The 17,018-nt window shown below is 43.1% G+C and overlaps 2 protein-coding genes across 2 annotated transcripts; one reads left to right on the top strand and one right to left on the bottom strand.

Annotated features, from left to right (window-relative positions):
* Window positions 1-317: 317 nt before the first annotated feature.
* CUZD1 (CUB and zona pellucida like domains 1) lies at window positions 318-10,248 on the top strand. Its single transcript, XM_062635251.1, has 9 exons — window positions 318-475; window positions 2,396-2,531; window positions 2,881-3,092; window positions 4,124-4,274; window positions 4,589-4,815; window positions 6,164-6,336; window positions 7,577-7,962; window positions 8,289-8,557; window positions 9,953-10,248. The coding sequence occupies exons 1-9, from the start codon at window positions 406-408 to the stop codon at window positions 10,120-10,122; spliced, it is 1,794 nt and encodes a 597-aa protein (XP_062491235.1). The 5' UTR covers window positions 318-405; the 3' UTR covers window positions 10,123-10,248.
* A 1,151-nt stretch (window positions 10,249-11,399) lies between these two features.
* On the bottom strand, window positions 11,400-17,018 carry CUNH10orf88 (chromosome unknown C10orf88 homolog). The gene is made up of 6 exons (XM_062635078.1): window positions 16,777-17,018; window positions 16,433-16,636; window positions 15,443-15,515; window positions 14,667-14,873; window positions 12,952-13,424; window positions 11,400-11,955 (listed from the first exon to the last, which is right to left on the bottom strand). The coding sequence occupies exons 1-6, from the start codon at window positions 17,016-17,018 to the stop codon at window positions 11,727-11,729; spliced, it is 1,428 nt and encodes a 475-aa protein (XP_062491062.1). The 3' UTR covers window positions 11,400-11,726.

The raw sequence follows: 17,018 nt of genomic DNA, 5'->3' as shown, positions 1-17,018 counted from the left end.
GCCCAGCGTAACCTAAAGGGATAGGTGTCAAAATGAAGTTGGGAAAAACAAGCTACTGCTGACCATGCTAAGAGCAAACTGCTGGATGTGTTTCCCAAGGGAATCTATCAATCCTTTCCAGAACATCCCTGCTCATGTCAACACACCCAAACAAACACTCAATGACATCAACAGAAAATGTGCTTTGAACCCATGAGAGCCGACAGAAGCACAGGTAAACTCACTCCACATAGTACACACTAAGAAAACAGGTACAGCTGTTACTTTCTCATTTATATCTGTTCAAAAGGAACAGGAACTGAGAGGTTAAGCCCTCCCTCCATGATACCACGTAATACAAGATGATTATGAGATAGCAGGAGGTATAAAAGTTAGAAGAGCCAAAACTCTCCAGCTGCCATCAAAATGCAGGCGCTGAGACAGTTCCTCCTCCTGCCTCTCTTTGCTGCTCTGGCTCTCGCTGAAAACAGCTCAGGTATGGAAATCTAGTCTGGTTGTTGTTTGTTAATCTCTGAAATGTGATGAATTTTTGCACAACAGGTATTTTATAAGCAACTGAAGGGAAATATGTTAAACATCTCTAAAACTCTTATTTTAACCTACTGGTGCACAATAGTAACACCCCAATGTGTCAGGAAGTGTTAAAAAAGGTTAAAAATATAAAAAAAAAATATATATATATATTATTCCCTAGGGCAAATTTTTATCTTAAGAATTTGCTATTGAAGAGATTTTACTCTGGAATCGAAAAATGTATTTATATATTAATATTATATTGGAGTAACATGAATAAAGTGACTTAACTGGGAAACAGTTGCTTCTTAAGAGATTTGTTCATTTTGCCTTTCGTTACTCAGAAGCAATAAAGAGTCATTCGTTGCTCAACTTGGGATCACCATTCTGTGCTCTGATCAGTGATTTCACTGATTTATGGTGGGTATCTACTGTGGGATAACAAAGCATTGCTGCAGAGCTGCTCTGCTCGTGCCTGGCTACAGAACAGTGCAGAGGGAGGATAGAGCTGACCTTACAACGCTGTTACAATTGGAGGTTTCATATGTGAAAAGAAATGCCTCTCCTAATCCTTTCTTTTCCCCCGGAGTTCACCAGAAAGCCTGACCTCTTCATCTGGGACTGTATTTAATAGACTATATAATGCTGGTTTAGACCATTATTTTTAGCTTATTAAACTATAAAGATCTCATGCTCAAACTGGATTATAAACTTTCTCATACAATTGCCATTACTGTAACTACTGCATAACTTATTAACATTGTGATGCCAGTGATGTCAACCATGGTTGGTTTGTGGTTTTTTCCATACAAAAACTGGGGTGAACCCAGATAGCCCTGCATCCTAAACCCAGAAACAGCCAAGAGAGGATGCTGAGGCAAGAACATGGTCACAAGCCTGAAAGGACTTCCCCAAAATACTCTCCCAGTCATCAGCAACTGTAGATCAGGAATTGTGAAACATAGGAAATGCTGTTTTTGTATTTAATATTTTTCAAAGGCTTTTTCTTACATTGATTTGACCTGGTTTATGCTTTACTTTTGCCTCCTACATCACCCTGCAGCAAAGACCCACCTCCTTTTCCTTATTCAAAATCACAACTTCCAGGTTTCATTCCAAGCCACTGAGTTACTGTATTGGAAGATAATACCTCATATTAACCCTCTCCATGAATGTATAGATGTCTAGCACCTTCTTTTCCCCCTAGTTCTCCCTTTCCCAACCTGATTCAGTCATAGAATCACAGATTCTTGTGTTGGAAGGGACCTTACAGCTCATCCAGTTCCACCCCCTGCCATGGGCAGGGACACCTTCCACTAGAGCAGGTTGCTCTAAGCCCCTGTGTGCAGCCTGGCCTTGAACACTGCCAGGGATGTGAATTTACTTATTCCAGGCCATTCACTTGTTCCTTTTCTGGAATCTATTCTAAACTTCTGATCATTGCCTGCGTGTAGGTTCCAAAATGCTTTTAAGTCAAGTGCTGAACCTCAGAACAAGATATAATGATCTTTAGGAACTCAGTGTAGGGGAAGACCAGAGGCTTGAAGTGCTTGTGGTGACAAGGCCTTTCTGAAGAGAGTTGCTGACGTATCCTGTATCACTTGGCATTTCCAGTTTGGCCATTGGTTTCATCTGTGAGATGTGTTCCCCTAACTGCCTTTATCTCTGCTACTAGGAAAATGAGGATAAGAATACTTCTGCTCTTTTACTATTGATTCTTCAGCTTTCATAAACTGAAATTAGAAACAACCTACAACATTTTGCATGTCTGTTCCACGATGGATTGTCCCAGTCTCTGTGTAGTGGAGGATGAAATATTATGGTAAGAGAAAACTTGAGAGATCCTTGCAAGCTGGTTTCTGTTGTTGCTGTTCTTCAACAGGTGTACCTCGCTGCGGTGCTTCGTTTCATGACCTCAACAAAACATTTAAGATTGATCTAAATGCAAATGCAAACTGTGTCTGGCAAATTCAGAGGAACGAAAATCAAACAATTAGGCTGATTTTCTCCTATTTTAAGTAAGTATTTATGTACTGTATTTGTGGTTGGTATTGCCCTGACCCAGGTGTAGGACCTTGCACGTGGCCTGTTGAACTTCATGAGGTTGGCACTGGCAACCTCTTAAGCCTGTCCAGGTCCCTCTGGATCCCATCCCTTCCCTTCAGTGTCAACCACACCACACAGCTTGGTGTCATAAGCAAACTGGCTGAGCGTGCACCCAATCCCACTGTCCACGTCACCAACAGTGTTGAACAGGATCAGTCCAAATACTGATCCCTGAGGAACACCAATCACCCATGTATTGCTCTTTGAGCCTGTATTATCTATCAGAAAGCTCAGGTAGTTTCAACTGTGCTTTTTCAATAGATTTGCTCCTTCTTCAAGCTGTGAAACAGAAAGTATTAAGGTATATGATGGTCCCTCAACTGATTCACCTCTTCTTGGACAAGTATGTAACAACACTGATGCGGTCCCGGTATTTCAATCATCTTCAGACAGTTTAACTTTTATCATAACAACAGACTCTGTGGATTTTGCAAGAAACTTCTTTGCCCATTACTATTTTTCAGCAAATACAAGTAAGTCATTAACAAACAGTTGATTTGCACCATTAAAAGAAACTTTAAGACTATTAACAGAATCTTTAATTAGTGTCACTTAATTAGTTCTTCAGGCCTTAGAGAATGGTGTGGGAGAAAAATCAGTGAAAGGAAAGAGGCAGTAAGACAACTGTGCACTTGCAGGGCCTACGAAGTTAGACTTTACTAAGAAAACATGACTGCAAAGGAGGCATTATAGGACTCTACTTTTACTTATAGGCTTCTACTAAATTTACTCAGTTTGTGAGAGCATTATAGCATTCGCCAGAAAGAGAATATGACTATCTAGTCAGAACTTCTGCAAGCACAGGTCACTGAAGTCAGTAAGGGTTCGCACTAAACAAGCTCCTTATTTTTAGCCTTCCTGAAAAGGTAAAATCAGTCTTAGCTTGGGACCAGTTACTTTGCTTCTGCTCATCTGAGTGGCATGGTATTAAGCTACTAAAAGCAATTTGACATTGTAGTTACCACATCCTAGTTTATGCTGCTCTAGTGTTAAAACGTTGCTGCTGAAAAATCGTGCCCTATTTTAGTCCGCATTTGTCCTTCTGAGGTTTCCACTGACTTGATTTTATTTTGCCTTTGCCTATCATGTAAAATCTCTCTCAGACTTGGAAGATTTTGCTCTTCCATATAGATCATGACCAAGGCCTAGGAGATTTCCCTAAAATAAAGTCTCCCAAGGTTTCTTTTGGTTGCTGGAGCATCTTCATTATTGTTTTTTCCAAAATGGCACGTAATTTACCCAAAATATAGGTAAAACTAAATTGCTCATGGTATCCAAGCTAACCCACCTACAGGCAGCTCAGATGTCATCACACTGTGCCTCACGGATATACCATTCAGACAAGAGGCTTCATTTTGTAACATCCGCCTGACCTAAGAAGTTCTACCTCTAATCATTTCCAAAGGAACAGAATGCTACAGAAACAGTCCTGCTACATAACTTTAGATCTTTATGGCTCATTATATAGCTTAGTATGTGACCAATATATCTACTCTTCTTCCAGAAACTGAAAATTGTGGAGGACAATTAACCGGTCCCAATGGGACACTGACCAGCCCCAACTACCCAGCACCTTACCCCGAATTTACATATTGTGTCTGGCACATACAAGCACCAAAAAACTCAAAGATACACTTGGAGTTCCAGGATTTCTTGTGAGTAAATGCCATATTAATACCCTAATAGACTTTTATTTAGATGATGAGGTGATGACCTCTGCACAGTGTTCTCCCCACTCCTGGCCAGGGTCCCTCTGCTTCACACACTGAAGCATTTCTTTGCCTTTGAGGGTTTTCCATGTTTTATTTGGTCTTAATGATGTCTGTTTATGTATTCTTTTATTCTTCACTCTTCTATTTCAGTTGACTGCAATTCATCAGATGCCTCATCTGCTCTGGATTCTCCTTCCATTGTGAGCAGTTTACTCTATGCTCAGATTTCCCTGTAATTATTTTTCCTCTACCTGCAGCCTGGAACTAGACCAGAACTGCCGATTTGACTTCATAGCAGTCTATGACGGCCTCACCACTGACACTGGCTTGATAGGAAAAGCATGCGGTCGTTCTCAGCCCAAATTTGAATCTTCTTCAAATGTTATGACAGTTGTGCTGTCTACAGACTATGCCAACTCCTACAGAGGTTTTTCTGCTCATTATACCAGTTCTCCCCTTCTGAGCAGTCCTGTGGAGCCCAGCAGTAAGTACAATTGCCTTATGAATAGGATGATGGTTCTTGTTCTCATATATATCATAGAATCCTGGAACAGTTTGGGTTGGAAAGGACCTTAAAGCTCACCCAGTTCCAACCCCTGCCACAGGCAGGGACACCTTCCATTAGAACAGCTTGCTCCAAGCCCCTGTGTCCAACCTGGCCTTCAACACTGCCAGGGATGGGGCAGCCACAGCTTCTCTGGGCACCCCGTGCCAGCGCCTCAGCACCCTCCCAGGGAAGAGCTTCTGCCTAAGAGCTCATCTCAGTCTCCCCCCTGGCACGTTAAAGCCATTCCCCTTGGCCTGTCCCTACAGGCCTTTGTCCAAAGTCCCTCTCCAGATTTTTTGTTGGATCCTTTAGTTACTGGAAGACTGATTCTTCTCTTGCAAGTATCAAAAGGAACTGATGGCTGATACTAAGGATTTAAACCCTTTTACTGGTAGTCATTAACCCTCTTTACATTCAAAGATCCCACATTAGTCTCACCTACAAAGCAAAAGCTATTACTTGATCCACCTGCAGAAGAAAGCCTGTTCTTTCACTTCTGGGGCCTTTTTCTGGTGAGCACCAATCAAAATCTGCTTTTTCCCCTCTTTTAAACAAAGCAGGATTCTTACCATCCTAGAAACATAGAATCATAGAATAGTTAGGGTTGGAAAGGACCTTAAGATCATCCAGTTCCAACCCCCCTGCCATGGGCAGAGACACCTCACACTAAACCATATCACCCAAGGCCTCGTCCAACCTGGTCTTGAACACTGCTAGGGATGGAGCATTCACAACCTCCCTGGGCAACCTATTCCAGTCTGACTGGTTAGTTTCAATGGTTTGGGGGTTTTTACCGGTGAGATACTCAGGAAATGGTCCACACTGGTTAGCCAAACAGGGTTTGAGTGTGTTGTAACTTCCTTTTCCCCAGAGCTGGACCATTCTCCTTATTGGCCTCTTACATTTGCATGCCCATCTTCTCATCAACTGAGGTGGAAAAGGAGCCTGTAAACCCTCAATGTCTGCCATAAATCAATTTCCTCACCCACCATCCTGCACTAGCACTGTGATTCCTTTTTCCTTTTATAAAGGCTGCAATTCATTTTCTGTGACAGGTTTTTAACCAAATTTTCAGCTGAGTTTTACATGGGTTTCCTTATTAAGCATTTTTGAAGTCGAGCATGAAATTTTGTTCCAACTTCTGCATGACCTCAAATGTGCATGAGCAGTTTCAGGCTGCCAAGTCAAGAACCATGCAACAGGTTCCAGGATCTAGACCAACTGAGAAATGACCACAACAGTTTGTGTGACCTGGTTTGTTTTGTTATTTCTCCTTCAATGGCAGCACTGCTCACATGCTCTTCGGATAGCATGAAAATTGTTCTGAACAGGTCTTACCTGGCCTCCCTTGGATATAATGAAACTCACATACAGGTGAATGATCCATCTTGCAGTCCAGTCATCACAGATTCAGTGATCTTCTCCTTCCCATTAGCCAGCTGTGGAACAACTAAAAAGGTAAAGCAGGAGATAAGTTATGTGATTAATCTAAGAATGACTTATAGAATCACAGAATACTTAGGGTTGGAAAGGACCTTAAGATCATGAAGTTCCAACTCCCCTGCTATGGGCAGGGACACCTCACACTAAACCAACTCACCCAAGGCTCTGCCCAACCAGGCTTTGAACACTGCCAGGGATGGAGCAGTCACAACTTCCTTGCACAACCCATTCCAATGCCTCACCACCCTCACAGGAAAGAATTTCTTCCTTAGATCCAATCTAAACTTCCCCTGTTTAAGTTTTAACCCATTACCCCTTTTCCTATCACTACAGTTCCTAATGAAGAGTCCCTTCCCATCCCTATAGCTCCCCTTCAGATACTGGAAGGCTGCTCTGAGGTCTCCATGCAGCCTTCTCTTCTCCAGGCTGAACAGCCCCAACTTTCTCAGCCTATCTCCATATAGGAGGTGCTCCAGTCCCCTGAGCATCCTCGTGGCCTCCTCTGGACTTGTTCCAACACTTCCATGTCTTTTTTATGTTGAGGACACCAGAACTGCACACAATACTCCAAGTGAGGTCTCACAAGAGCAGAGAGGCAGGATCACCTCCTTTGACCTGCTGGTCACGCTCCTTTTGAATGGTAATGAATGGTAAGAGCTTGTAAAGGCAGTTTCTGAATAGCACATTTTAAAAAGCTGATTTACTTTTACTTAGCTCATCCCGTTGCATGCTCCCAGTCTTGAAGCAGAGACAACACTTTTCCTCTTTAAGAGCCCGACGATGAATGAGCCTTTCAAAGGACGTCCAGGAGAATCCACACAAATTAACCACAAATGTTAAATTCCCTCTCAAACCCAGGTTATCAAGAGTAGCACACTGTTAGATATGTAATTTAAACATTCTCTGCAAGTGATAGGGCTGGCACTAACCCTGGGAACAACAAGGGAGCTAACAAGGGAAAGGGAAAAAATGCAACACGTGAAGATTCCCAGGAGCTAGTGCCCGGCACAGCTTTGGTACTTCCCACACTCCACACAGCATTCTTTAACCTTTTTGCCTCATGGGTTGGTCCAGTGTTTTGGAAAAACAAGAGCATTGATAATGGTTTTTCAGTTAGAACTTGTTTTACCTTTTGAAGGTATCTTGAGCCTCTGACAAGGACAGCTGGGGACTTCGTAACTTACAATTGCTTTCAACTGCACTGCTCATATCTCATATAATCCCAACCAAGCACTTGATATGATTCCTTTTACAGGATGACGGTCACAGCATCACTTACACCAACATCATATCTCTCTCTGCAACTGGCAACATCATCACCCGTCAGAAGAGCATACTGATCATTGTAAAATGCAAACTGGAAAACAATTCAACCTTGGAAGTCGTTTACATAACGGAAGATAACATAATCCAAAACACAACTGCCGTGGGAAGATACAATGTTAGCATGTCATTCTATGATTCAGGTTCATTCTCTGAGCCAATACGTCAGTCCCCGTATTACGTAGACTTGAACCAAACTCTTTTTGCTCAAGTCAGTCTTCACTCCACTGACCCGAACCTTCTGGTGTTTATTGATACCTGTGTAGCATCACCAGAGGCTGATTTTGGATCACTAACATATGACTTAATCAGAAGTGGGTAAGTAATTAAAGGGGGCAAGTAATAGATTTTATTACTGCCTCCTAATATGTGAGGAACTAGAATCTAAATGTCAACTGTAGTTCCATTATTTTTGTCTCTTACACTGAACTTTTTCACCATACTCTGGCTGGAATATAAGTTTCATGGAAACTTAAAGGCTTTACATCAACAGAGCTGGGAAACACAACCACCACATTGCAGCACATCACTGTATACCCACACGTGAAAACAACACCTTAGTTAAATGCTGTACTTAAGAGTTAACAGTACTTAGAATGATCAGTCTTTGGACAGCTTTAACAGATGTTTAAATTCTGTTGCAGCTGCAACAAAGATGACACTGTGGTAACCTACCCACCAGTGGAACACTATGCGAGATTCAAATTTAATGCCTTCAAGTTCCTGCAGAGCTTTGCATCCGTTTATCTCCAGTGTGACATTCTGATTTGTGACTCCAACAACACCAACACCCGCTGCACCCAAGGCTGCATCTCCAGACAAAAAAGAGACATTTCTTCATACCTGTGGAAAACCAGCACTGTAGCAGGTCCCATCCGCGTGAAGAGAGAGCTCAGGTCTGCCGATCACACAGGTAAGAGGAATGTGTAAATGAAGAATCTGATTAAGTTATTCTTTGCTGTAAACCCATTACCTTTGTAATGAAATAAGGGGGTTACTCTAGTTCAAAACTAACACAGCATCAGAGCAACTGGTTCAAAGTTTGTGCTTTTTGAGATCACAGAAGTACTTTTCACATGGACAGACTGGTGGCCTTTGGATCAAGGTGTGCTCTTTGGAGCAGCAAAAGCAGCAGCTGCTCCTAGTTACAGGAGTGGTGTGTGTAGGATCTGCATTCAGAAAGAGTTATGAATGGCAAGAGAAGATTTCAGATTATCAAACATGACATTAGTTGATGAAGCAGACACAGTGACCAGGGCCCCTTGCCCAAGCCAGACCACTTAAAAAGTACATTGTGAATCAGCCTTTTCAGAATCTGTGTATCTTCTAACAATGACTTTTGGTACTGCAGAAAAGCTACACCAGATGCTAAATATAAATGACTTCTTCCACCATAGTTTGAATCCTCACACTATATGTATTGCCTAGTAGAACAAAACTATGACAACGACAGCCGCTCGGGCAGAAATCAAAAGCACCAGGCTTTCAATTAGAGCTGCAAAGCTGTTTATGAGACAGATAAGCTTTAGTGCCCCAATCTGACAAACTCTTCAGCACAATTTGCTGTGGTCAATATGGAAAAGTTATTTTAAACAGCTTGTGTTGTTACTCCCACTATGCTCACTGTTCTCACTTTTACTGAGCCCAAAGCTTCATCTATGAAAAGCACCATGCGCCACATGCTTTAAGGTGTCACGGCTAAGAAATACTTAATCATGCTCCTAATAGCAATAAAAATATTTTCTTCCTTTTAAATAATTCTTAACTTCTCTCAACTCTAACAGCATTTTAAACATGTTCCCATTTATGTCAATAGTGAAAGATTTTTGCATCCGTATGCTAGAAACTGGACACATGTACAATGTGAAAAGGATTCAAATACAAACAGGTCACACTAGAAAGCAGAGATTAATTCTCACCATATCCCTCATGGTTTACAAAAAAACAGTGAGTTTTACTAAGGACCAGTTGTAAACCATGAGCAGACACTGGGCAAGAACCACGAGTTTCTTTGGCCCAGCTTTGCTCAAGAACGATGTCTCCATCTGGCCAGTTCTAAAGCTAATGACTCAGCTTGGCAGAAACTTGCTGCAGCATTACCAAAGAATCTGTCACATTGTGATGCTCTTCTGCACTAATGTTTTATTACAGAATTTTACAACTCTTCAGTACTAGAGTCAGAATTTGTAATTTCTGTGGGCCAACTCCTCAGAGCCAAAATAAGTGAGAAAATAGCTTATTTAATTTCCACTGCAACAACATGGTATTCAAGACTGTAACCATCCCACTTTCTTTTTTCTCTACACAGAATCCCTCACTAAAGCAGATGCTGAAGAATCCCCAAACCTCCAATACAGCTTCTACACTCTTTCAATGGTGGTTTTGATTTCAAATATCATCATTGCAGTAGTGGTGATACTGAAATACCACAAACACCAAGCAGGACACGGCTATCAAAAACTCCAGAGCTCCTATTAACTGCTTCAGGATATGTTGGATTCGTGTCAACTTCTGTTCAGATTTGTCATCCAGAGAGGGGAGAGGGGAAAATCCCAAACCAGCTCAAAATCAATAAACCAACAGCACCGGAATGATGCTTGGAAATACATCTCAACTATTTTTTGTAATTAAAAAAACTCTCAACTGAGTATTCTTCCCTTGAATCGCTGAGCTGAAGAATGTAAGTGTCTACTTCAGGGTGTTTAGAAAGCATCTGAAAACATAACAGGTATAAAGGGAATGTAAAGTACAAGGTAATTCAGGTCTTTTTCTTAGAACAGCACATTTCTGTCTTTTCAAATCACTATGAAACTGCTGTTGGCACAAGTTAAGCTAAGGGAGAACTGTAGGATATACCTGTTCAAAACAAATTATCCTGTCTGCACACTCTACTCCTGGCAAGAGGAGATGCGATAGTCTTTAAAACACATCAGTCTTCCTGGAGAAGAAAATACAAGGTAGACCAGATAAGGATACTGGACTCTGCGTGCCTGTGAAGCCAACACTTGTTTTCCCATCAATAGCTTTTGCTCAAAGCATTTCAAGACACCGAATAAAATCAGTGTCTGTGCACTCAACTCCCAATAAGTCCCTGTCCAGTCCAAGTCAGATGATACACTCCAGAATTAAAAAGCAATAAACAGAATGAAGTATGAAGCTTGACATGCCACAAAAGGACTCTGAGTCACATTTCCACCAGTCCAAATGACAGAACTGATCCCAGCCAGTTAAAGTAAATATGATGCAACAAGGCAGCTTCACCAGCCTAAGGTTGGTGACATGCAGCAGACCCTACCCAATCCAGCACGTCCTAGGTGGCAATGAAGTCCCCTTGAGAGCAACCATAAATGAAGTAATTATGTTTCTTAGGATAATGAAACATTGATAACTCCAAGTCTGCTGAGTGTACATTCACTCCAGTTATTCCTGCATGGCTCAACTAATGCAGGAGTTAAAAGTTTAGTATCAGTCTGGGTTTAGGCATCACCTGAGGAAAAAGAATGTTAACTGAGGGGCCCGCACAGCCAGTGAGGCTTTCAAAGAACCCAGCCTGGAGTTCAGCATAGCCCATCTTTCTAAACCCAACTCCTTCAATAGATCAAGTAAGGCAATGCCAGTACTACCCTACCTCCTACAGATGGAATAGAAAAGATCTTTACCAGAAATGCCGCTAAAATAAACCAAAAGCACAAACTACATCCTGTTCTACCCATTACACATCAAGACAACAGAACAGTGAAGGGATGACATGTGGGTAGAAAGAAAAGCTGTAACTCAGTTTATTTTGATTACTTCTCCATTGTTAAAACTGAAAATGGGAAACTGGGGCTTTCATACAGCTTTTAGTAATGCTCGTTAAATAAATAAGCCACAAAGGGCATACAAAATTCTCATGTTTAGGAAAAAACACGCATTCTTAAGATCTTTCATAAAACTGTGTGCAACAGTGGATAGAATTACAGTAACAAAATGCAAGTCAACAACACTGAAGATCGGTACAGTTCTAACTCCATAAATACTGAGCTTTGTAAGGTATAACTGCCCTGACAGTCCTTCTCTTGAAGTCCTCTATCTACACACATCTATCTCTCTCCATTAGAGATCCCTCCATTAGAATCACAGTGTGCTTGTGAAATTTTGTTTGGCTGCGAGTTCTGAACCAGGTCCATTAAGAGAACCATTTTATTATCTATATGGGTCTGAAGAGCCTGCATTTGGTGATCAATATAGTCCATTAGTTTTTTCTCCATCAGATCCATATTTTTGGAGATGATCTTTTCCAAATAGGAGCAAATAGGCTGTTGTTCCACTCTGTGGAAAGAGCAAACAGAAAAGTCAGTATAACCTATCTCTTAATGACAAGGGGCATGACAGATACCTTGGCAGCTGAACTACTTCTATATGCAAAATATCGGTTATTAGACAATGAACTTTAGAAGGTATTAGGGATTTAGCACACACGAAAACCTTCCTTGCCCGCTGACACATTTTACATCTCAGAATTCTTCTAGAAACGCACACGGTACACAGTCTTCTTCTCTAAAGCTCATTTTGTGTTTCAAAGGCTCAGTGACGAATCAGATGTTTAGTTATGTGTTAACAAACCATTCATACACAGAGCTCCCATTCTGTCAGTGTGGCAGACTGCTCTTCTCACCTGAAGTGTTTCAAGAGTTACACAAACTGTGCAATTCTCGATTCCTGCATCTGCATTCTTTAAAAGAACAGTGCAAGAGCTGGAGATGGACAGTATCTATGAGAAGAACCCTGATCCCTACATCTCACCATTTCCACTGTTGTTCATCAGGTATCAAACTGGGTGCACTACTAATTCCACTTAGATGTCTGCACAGTAAATACCAACAAATGAAGAGGGACAGGAAAGACAGGGAGATGATACACCAGATACAGCAGAAATATCATGGCACAAGGTGTGGGAAAAATTCGATGTAAGAATGTAGGAGGCAGAAGTAGTCAAATGAAACTGTAGCAACAGACAAGAAACATAAGCCAAATGTATATGGAATTGCAGAAAGGTCACACTTTCTTAAAAGTTGAAATGGAGGCAAAAGACAAACAACTCTGTAACAACAAATGATGTTTTGATTTCTTCTGAAAAAGTCTCCTCTATGCAAGCAGCTCATTTGAAAGATTAACTGTAAACATGCTCATTGCTACACTGCCTCTAAACCCACATTTGAAGATTGACTATTGCTGTGAGAATAAAATTCTTTCATTACATATTTTACTTCTTAAACTCGCCAATACAAACTACTACTGTTAAGAAGCGTACCGAACTGCACTTACCCCACACACTGAATGCCCTTCTCCTTAGCCACTGCATGTTTACTAGAGTGCCTGTTGCCATCCTTAAGCCGAAGGTGATTTACTTGAGTGCACAAGTTCTGAAGGAAAGGAAGCAGCACCTGTGGAGTAGCTACATTTGGGGTTCCACTCTCTTGTTCCTGCATATGCAAAGATCCCACCACTTTAAAATCATCTCCGAGGTCAACTGTACTTTGCTGGGTAGTAAGTCTTTCCGAATCAGAAGTATTCTCTCTTTCAGGCACCTGCGTGTTTAGATCATGGCTTATTTTTAAGTCTTCATGTTCTGTGTCACTTGTTAAATGATTTTTAACAGGCAAAGGTTCACTGGCTGATGGATCCAGTGATGGCTGAAGAGCTGCACTGTGCAATCCATCTGCTGCACGGTCACCCCCACAGTCTGCATTTTTCCCCAAGACAATCCAATTCAGTTTGTCTCCAAAAGGGGAACTGTTCTGATGGGAAGAGAAACAACAGGATTAATATTGCAGTATTAAAACATACTGGCAATTAGACAACAAGAACAAGATACTTTATTAACTCAGCATTCTACTACTATGATAGAAAGATTTTAAAAGTAGTTCTGAATTACAGTCTTAGGGAAAAGCACAGGGAAAGATTTTCCCTGGACATATGCGTTAATTCTCTCATCACTCTCCCAGTCACAAAACAGTTTTACTGACTTAGTTTTTACCACACGGCGTCCCCAGGAGTGACCATTATTAACATCAAACGGATTCAGGATCCTGTTGGAATAGCCTCCTTTGCAGGATTAGGATCGACATCAAATGCTTTGTAAGAGCACATTCCCTTTAGTTGAATGTGACGTACTTTTAACAACCACAAATAAGACAAACCAGCCCACCTACCTATACCCCAAACACTACAGGGAACACGCCACTGACAAGCACCAAGAATGGAACCGAGCAAAAGGGGAATTGGCTGGCAAGGAAGGTTAAAATTAACCAGAGTCCTTCACTCTAGACTTGGTGAACAGACAGCAAATCCCTGAGTACACAACCTGTATTCATTGCACTCAGCTAAGGGCAGCAACAGCTAAACCAGGATTAAAATCCCCCCCTCTGGAGCCCTCAACACAGCAGGGACAAGGAGCTGCTGGAGTAAGACCCAAAGAGGGCCACAGAGATGCTGTGAGGACTGAAGCAGCTCCGCTCTGGAGCCAGGCTGAGAGAGCTGGGCTGGGTCAGCCTGGAGAAGAGAAGGTTCCTTAAGGGGAGACCTTAGAGCAGCTCCAGCACCTAAAGGGGCTAGAGGAAACCTGGAGAGGGGCTTTAGACAAGGGCCTGTAGGGACAGGACAAGGCGGAATGGCTTCAACCTGCCAGAGGGGAGACCAAGATGAGCTCTTAGGCAGAAGTTATTCCCTGTGAGGGTGCTGAGGCACTGGCATAGGGTGCCCAGAGAAGCTGTGGCTGCCCCATCCCTGGCAGTGCTCAAGGCCAGGCTGGATGGGGCTTGGAGCAACCTGCTCTAGTGGAAGGTGGGCTGGCACTGGATGAGCTTTAAGGTCCCTTCCAACACAAACCATTCCAGGATTCTCTGAAAATGGCAGAAAGTGTGGGCTACAGAAAATAATAATCATAAAACCTTTATACCAGATCAGTTTAGAACATGCTTAACTGTTACAGAAGGCAAGGTCACATATTAGTAGCGCTTGTGGAAAACATAGCCACTTACCTTCTGCTGACATCGGACCAAGTCCATGAGCTGCTGAGCACCTGGAGACAACTTAGATCCCATTGACTCCATTATAGTTTGCACTCTGCCTAGATCTATGCTCGAGCCTAGTGAAGGAAAATCAGTTGGTAGTTTTGCAGACACCGTTTTCACTTGTACAATTATTTTACTGATGAGTACTCTTTGTTTCTCACCAATGGAAAGCAGCTGGTGCAAGAAGGGAAAGAGATATTTTGGTTAGGAAACAAACAGCTTAATGTTTTCCTTGTGTGTATGGGACAATGCATTCTTTGAGTCTTTGGAAAAACAACACTAGACTCTTTTCAAGGGAAATTATGCCCATTTCTCCTTTGTATTAACTCTTTGGAAAAGTCTGAATGGAACAAAGGTGCCTGCAAGACCAGAGACAAATCAGGCCTTGATCTTCTAAGCATTTAAGATCAGTGGCCATACAAATTTGCATCATCTTAACCACATCAGAGTTAACAGTTTCAATTACAAAGCAACTGTTGATCTGCAGTTTATCTGGTTTATGAAGCTGTTTTCCTCTAAGACTGTATTATCTCTCCCATAAACAGTCTTCATAATGAGAAAACTGTGACACAAATTGAAAAGAACTTTGCTACTACTAGAGCAAAATACAATTTTAACAGATATTCAAGTGGTTTTCTGAAGTGATTACCTGTAGAAACCCCTTAATTTGACTAAGAGTAATGCAATTCAGTCAAGTGATTAAAAGACAAACAAAAATACAACAGTTCTGTTCAACTCCCTACCTTAATTCTACAGGAAGCTGCAGGGCATTCAAACTTAAGGTACTTTTTGTATAAAGTAATCTCTTCAGTTTCACTAGAAAATAAAATAAAAGAGCTGTGACATCACTTTATAAACTTTTTTTTAGTATAAATACTCTGTATCAGGAAATAGTTAGATAAGAAACAAGTGACTGAAATGACAGTGATTCTCATGGGGTTTGGAAGTCTTAATGCTCATATGCAGCTTGCATTGAATCTCACTGAATATGTATGTAATAAAAGGATTTGGATGTGCACGTACATTATCTTCCAGAGCACATTATTTACACATCTCTGCTGATGTTTTTCACCTGTTTTTATTTAGCTCATTGAATAGCTGATGTGCCATGTAATGACTTAAAAACAACAGAGAAGCCATTGATTGAATCCCGCTGGCAAAGCACGGAACAAATTATTGAAGGGAGAAACAAATCCTTCTTTATTTTCTCTTTTATTCCTAAAAGTGTGAGGTGACTACGCATCAAAGAGAGGTCCTTTGGTAAAGATCAGCTAAAAGAGACCTGCTGCAAAGAGGAGCAGATCTGATGGCCGTAAAGATTAAAGGACACAGAAGTTACCCCTGTCCTAACCCCTTCTGTCGCCTTGCACAACAGCATTTCACTGTAGCACAACTTACTGAATTATATACGTTTCACTAAACAGAAAACATTAAAGAGGTGACTGGCATGCATAACTGCACGCTTGTATCTTTATCAGAGGCAGCACTTGTGCAAGCCACCGGTGACTGCGAGGCTGTAGCAGGCAACCGCAGACCCTGTGCCCATTCACCAGTTTTGCACAGAGGGACCAAACTGAGTGGCTGCCGTAGTGCAGGCACTGAACACCGTACAGATACACACACAACGGTGCTGCCAGTACGAGAAGGGCCAAACGGTGTCGGGGACCCAGCGCAAACACCCCTATCCCGACACCCACCGCCTCCGGCCCATGCTCTCCCCGGTGCCCACTCACCCCGGGGGCCGGGCAGCGCCCATGCTCTCGCCCCGGCCGGTGCCGCAGTACTCCTCTCCCACGTACACCTCCATGTTCCGGGCCTCGCTCACGATACCGACGGACACTATCTCCCCGGCGCCGGCCGGCCGGCACTCCAGCTGCAGCACGCAGGGCGCCGCGCTCCCGCTGCCCGTCCGCCGCTCCACCACCACGGCCTCGGTGCTGCGGGGGGAAGCGCCACGGCCGCGTTGCCCCGCCAGGCCCGTTCCTGCCCCACCGCCCGCACTCCCACCCAGGCCCCAGCCCGGTACCCCCTCACGCCGCCCGCCTGAGGGGAACCAGCGGGGCTCCACCGCCCTCACCCGGCCTCGCCGCCTCCCGCGTCCCGCCTCAAGCACAGCGCCCGGGCCAGGCCGTCCGGCGGCGCGCAGAGCCAGGAGCACGCCGCCACCACGCAGCACGGCTCCCGGGGGCCGCCGCACGGACCGGCCGCCATGGCAGCGCCGCGGCGGAGCCGAGCAGCGGCTGAAGCGGAGCTACAACCGTCAGAGGCGACGCCGGCCCGAAAGCGCCTGCGCGTGCTGGCGGGCAGGGCTCGGAGCAT

This window comes from Pezoporus occidentalis, unplaced genomic scaffold (genome assembly GCF_034315485.1).
Source record: "Pezoporus occidentalis ecotype Australia unplaced genomic scaffold, CSIRO_AGI_Poc_V1 ctg45, whole genome shotgun sequence".
NCBI lineage: Eukaryota > Metazoa > Chordata > Aves > Psittaciformes > Psittacidae > Pezoporus > Pezoporus occidentalis.
The sequence above is the reverse complement of the archived record's forward strand: the minus strand, read 5'-3'. Positions and strand labels throughout refer to the sequence as shown.

Excerpts from the sequence above, each read along its gene's own strand:
- CUZD1 (XM_062635251.1), top strand. The coding sequence starts at position 406 with ATGCAGGCGCTGAGACAGTTCCTCCTCCTGCCTCTCTTTGCTGCTCTG. Across the intron at positions 2,532-2,880 it reads CTGATTTTCTCCTATTTTAA|ATTTGCTCCTTCTTCAAGCT; the intron begins GTAAGTATTTAT and ends CTTTTTCAATAG. Across the intron at positions 4,275-4,588 it reads TTGGAGTTCCAGGATTTCTT|CCTGGAACTAGACCAGAACT; the intron begins GTGAGTAAATGC and ends CTCTACCTGCAG.
- CUNH10orf88 (XM_062635078.1), bottom strand. The coding sequence starts at position 17,018 with ATGCTCCGAGCCCTGCCCGCCAGCACGCGCAGGCGCTTTCGGGCCGGC. Across the intron at positions 13,425-14,666 it reads TGGTCCGATGTCAGCAGAAG|AACAGTTCCCCTTTTGGAGA; the intron begins GTAAGTGGCTAT and ends TCTTCCCATCAG. Across the intron at positions 11,956-12,951 it reads AAGGGCATTCAGTGTGTGGG|AGTGGAACAACAGCCTATTT; the intron begins GTAAGTGCAGTT and ends CTCTTTCCACAG.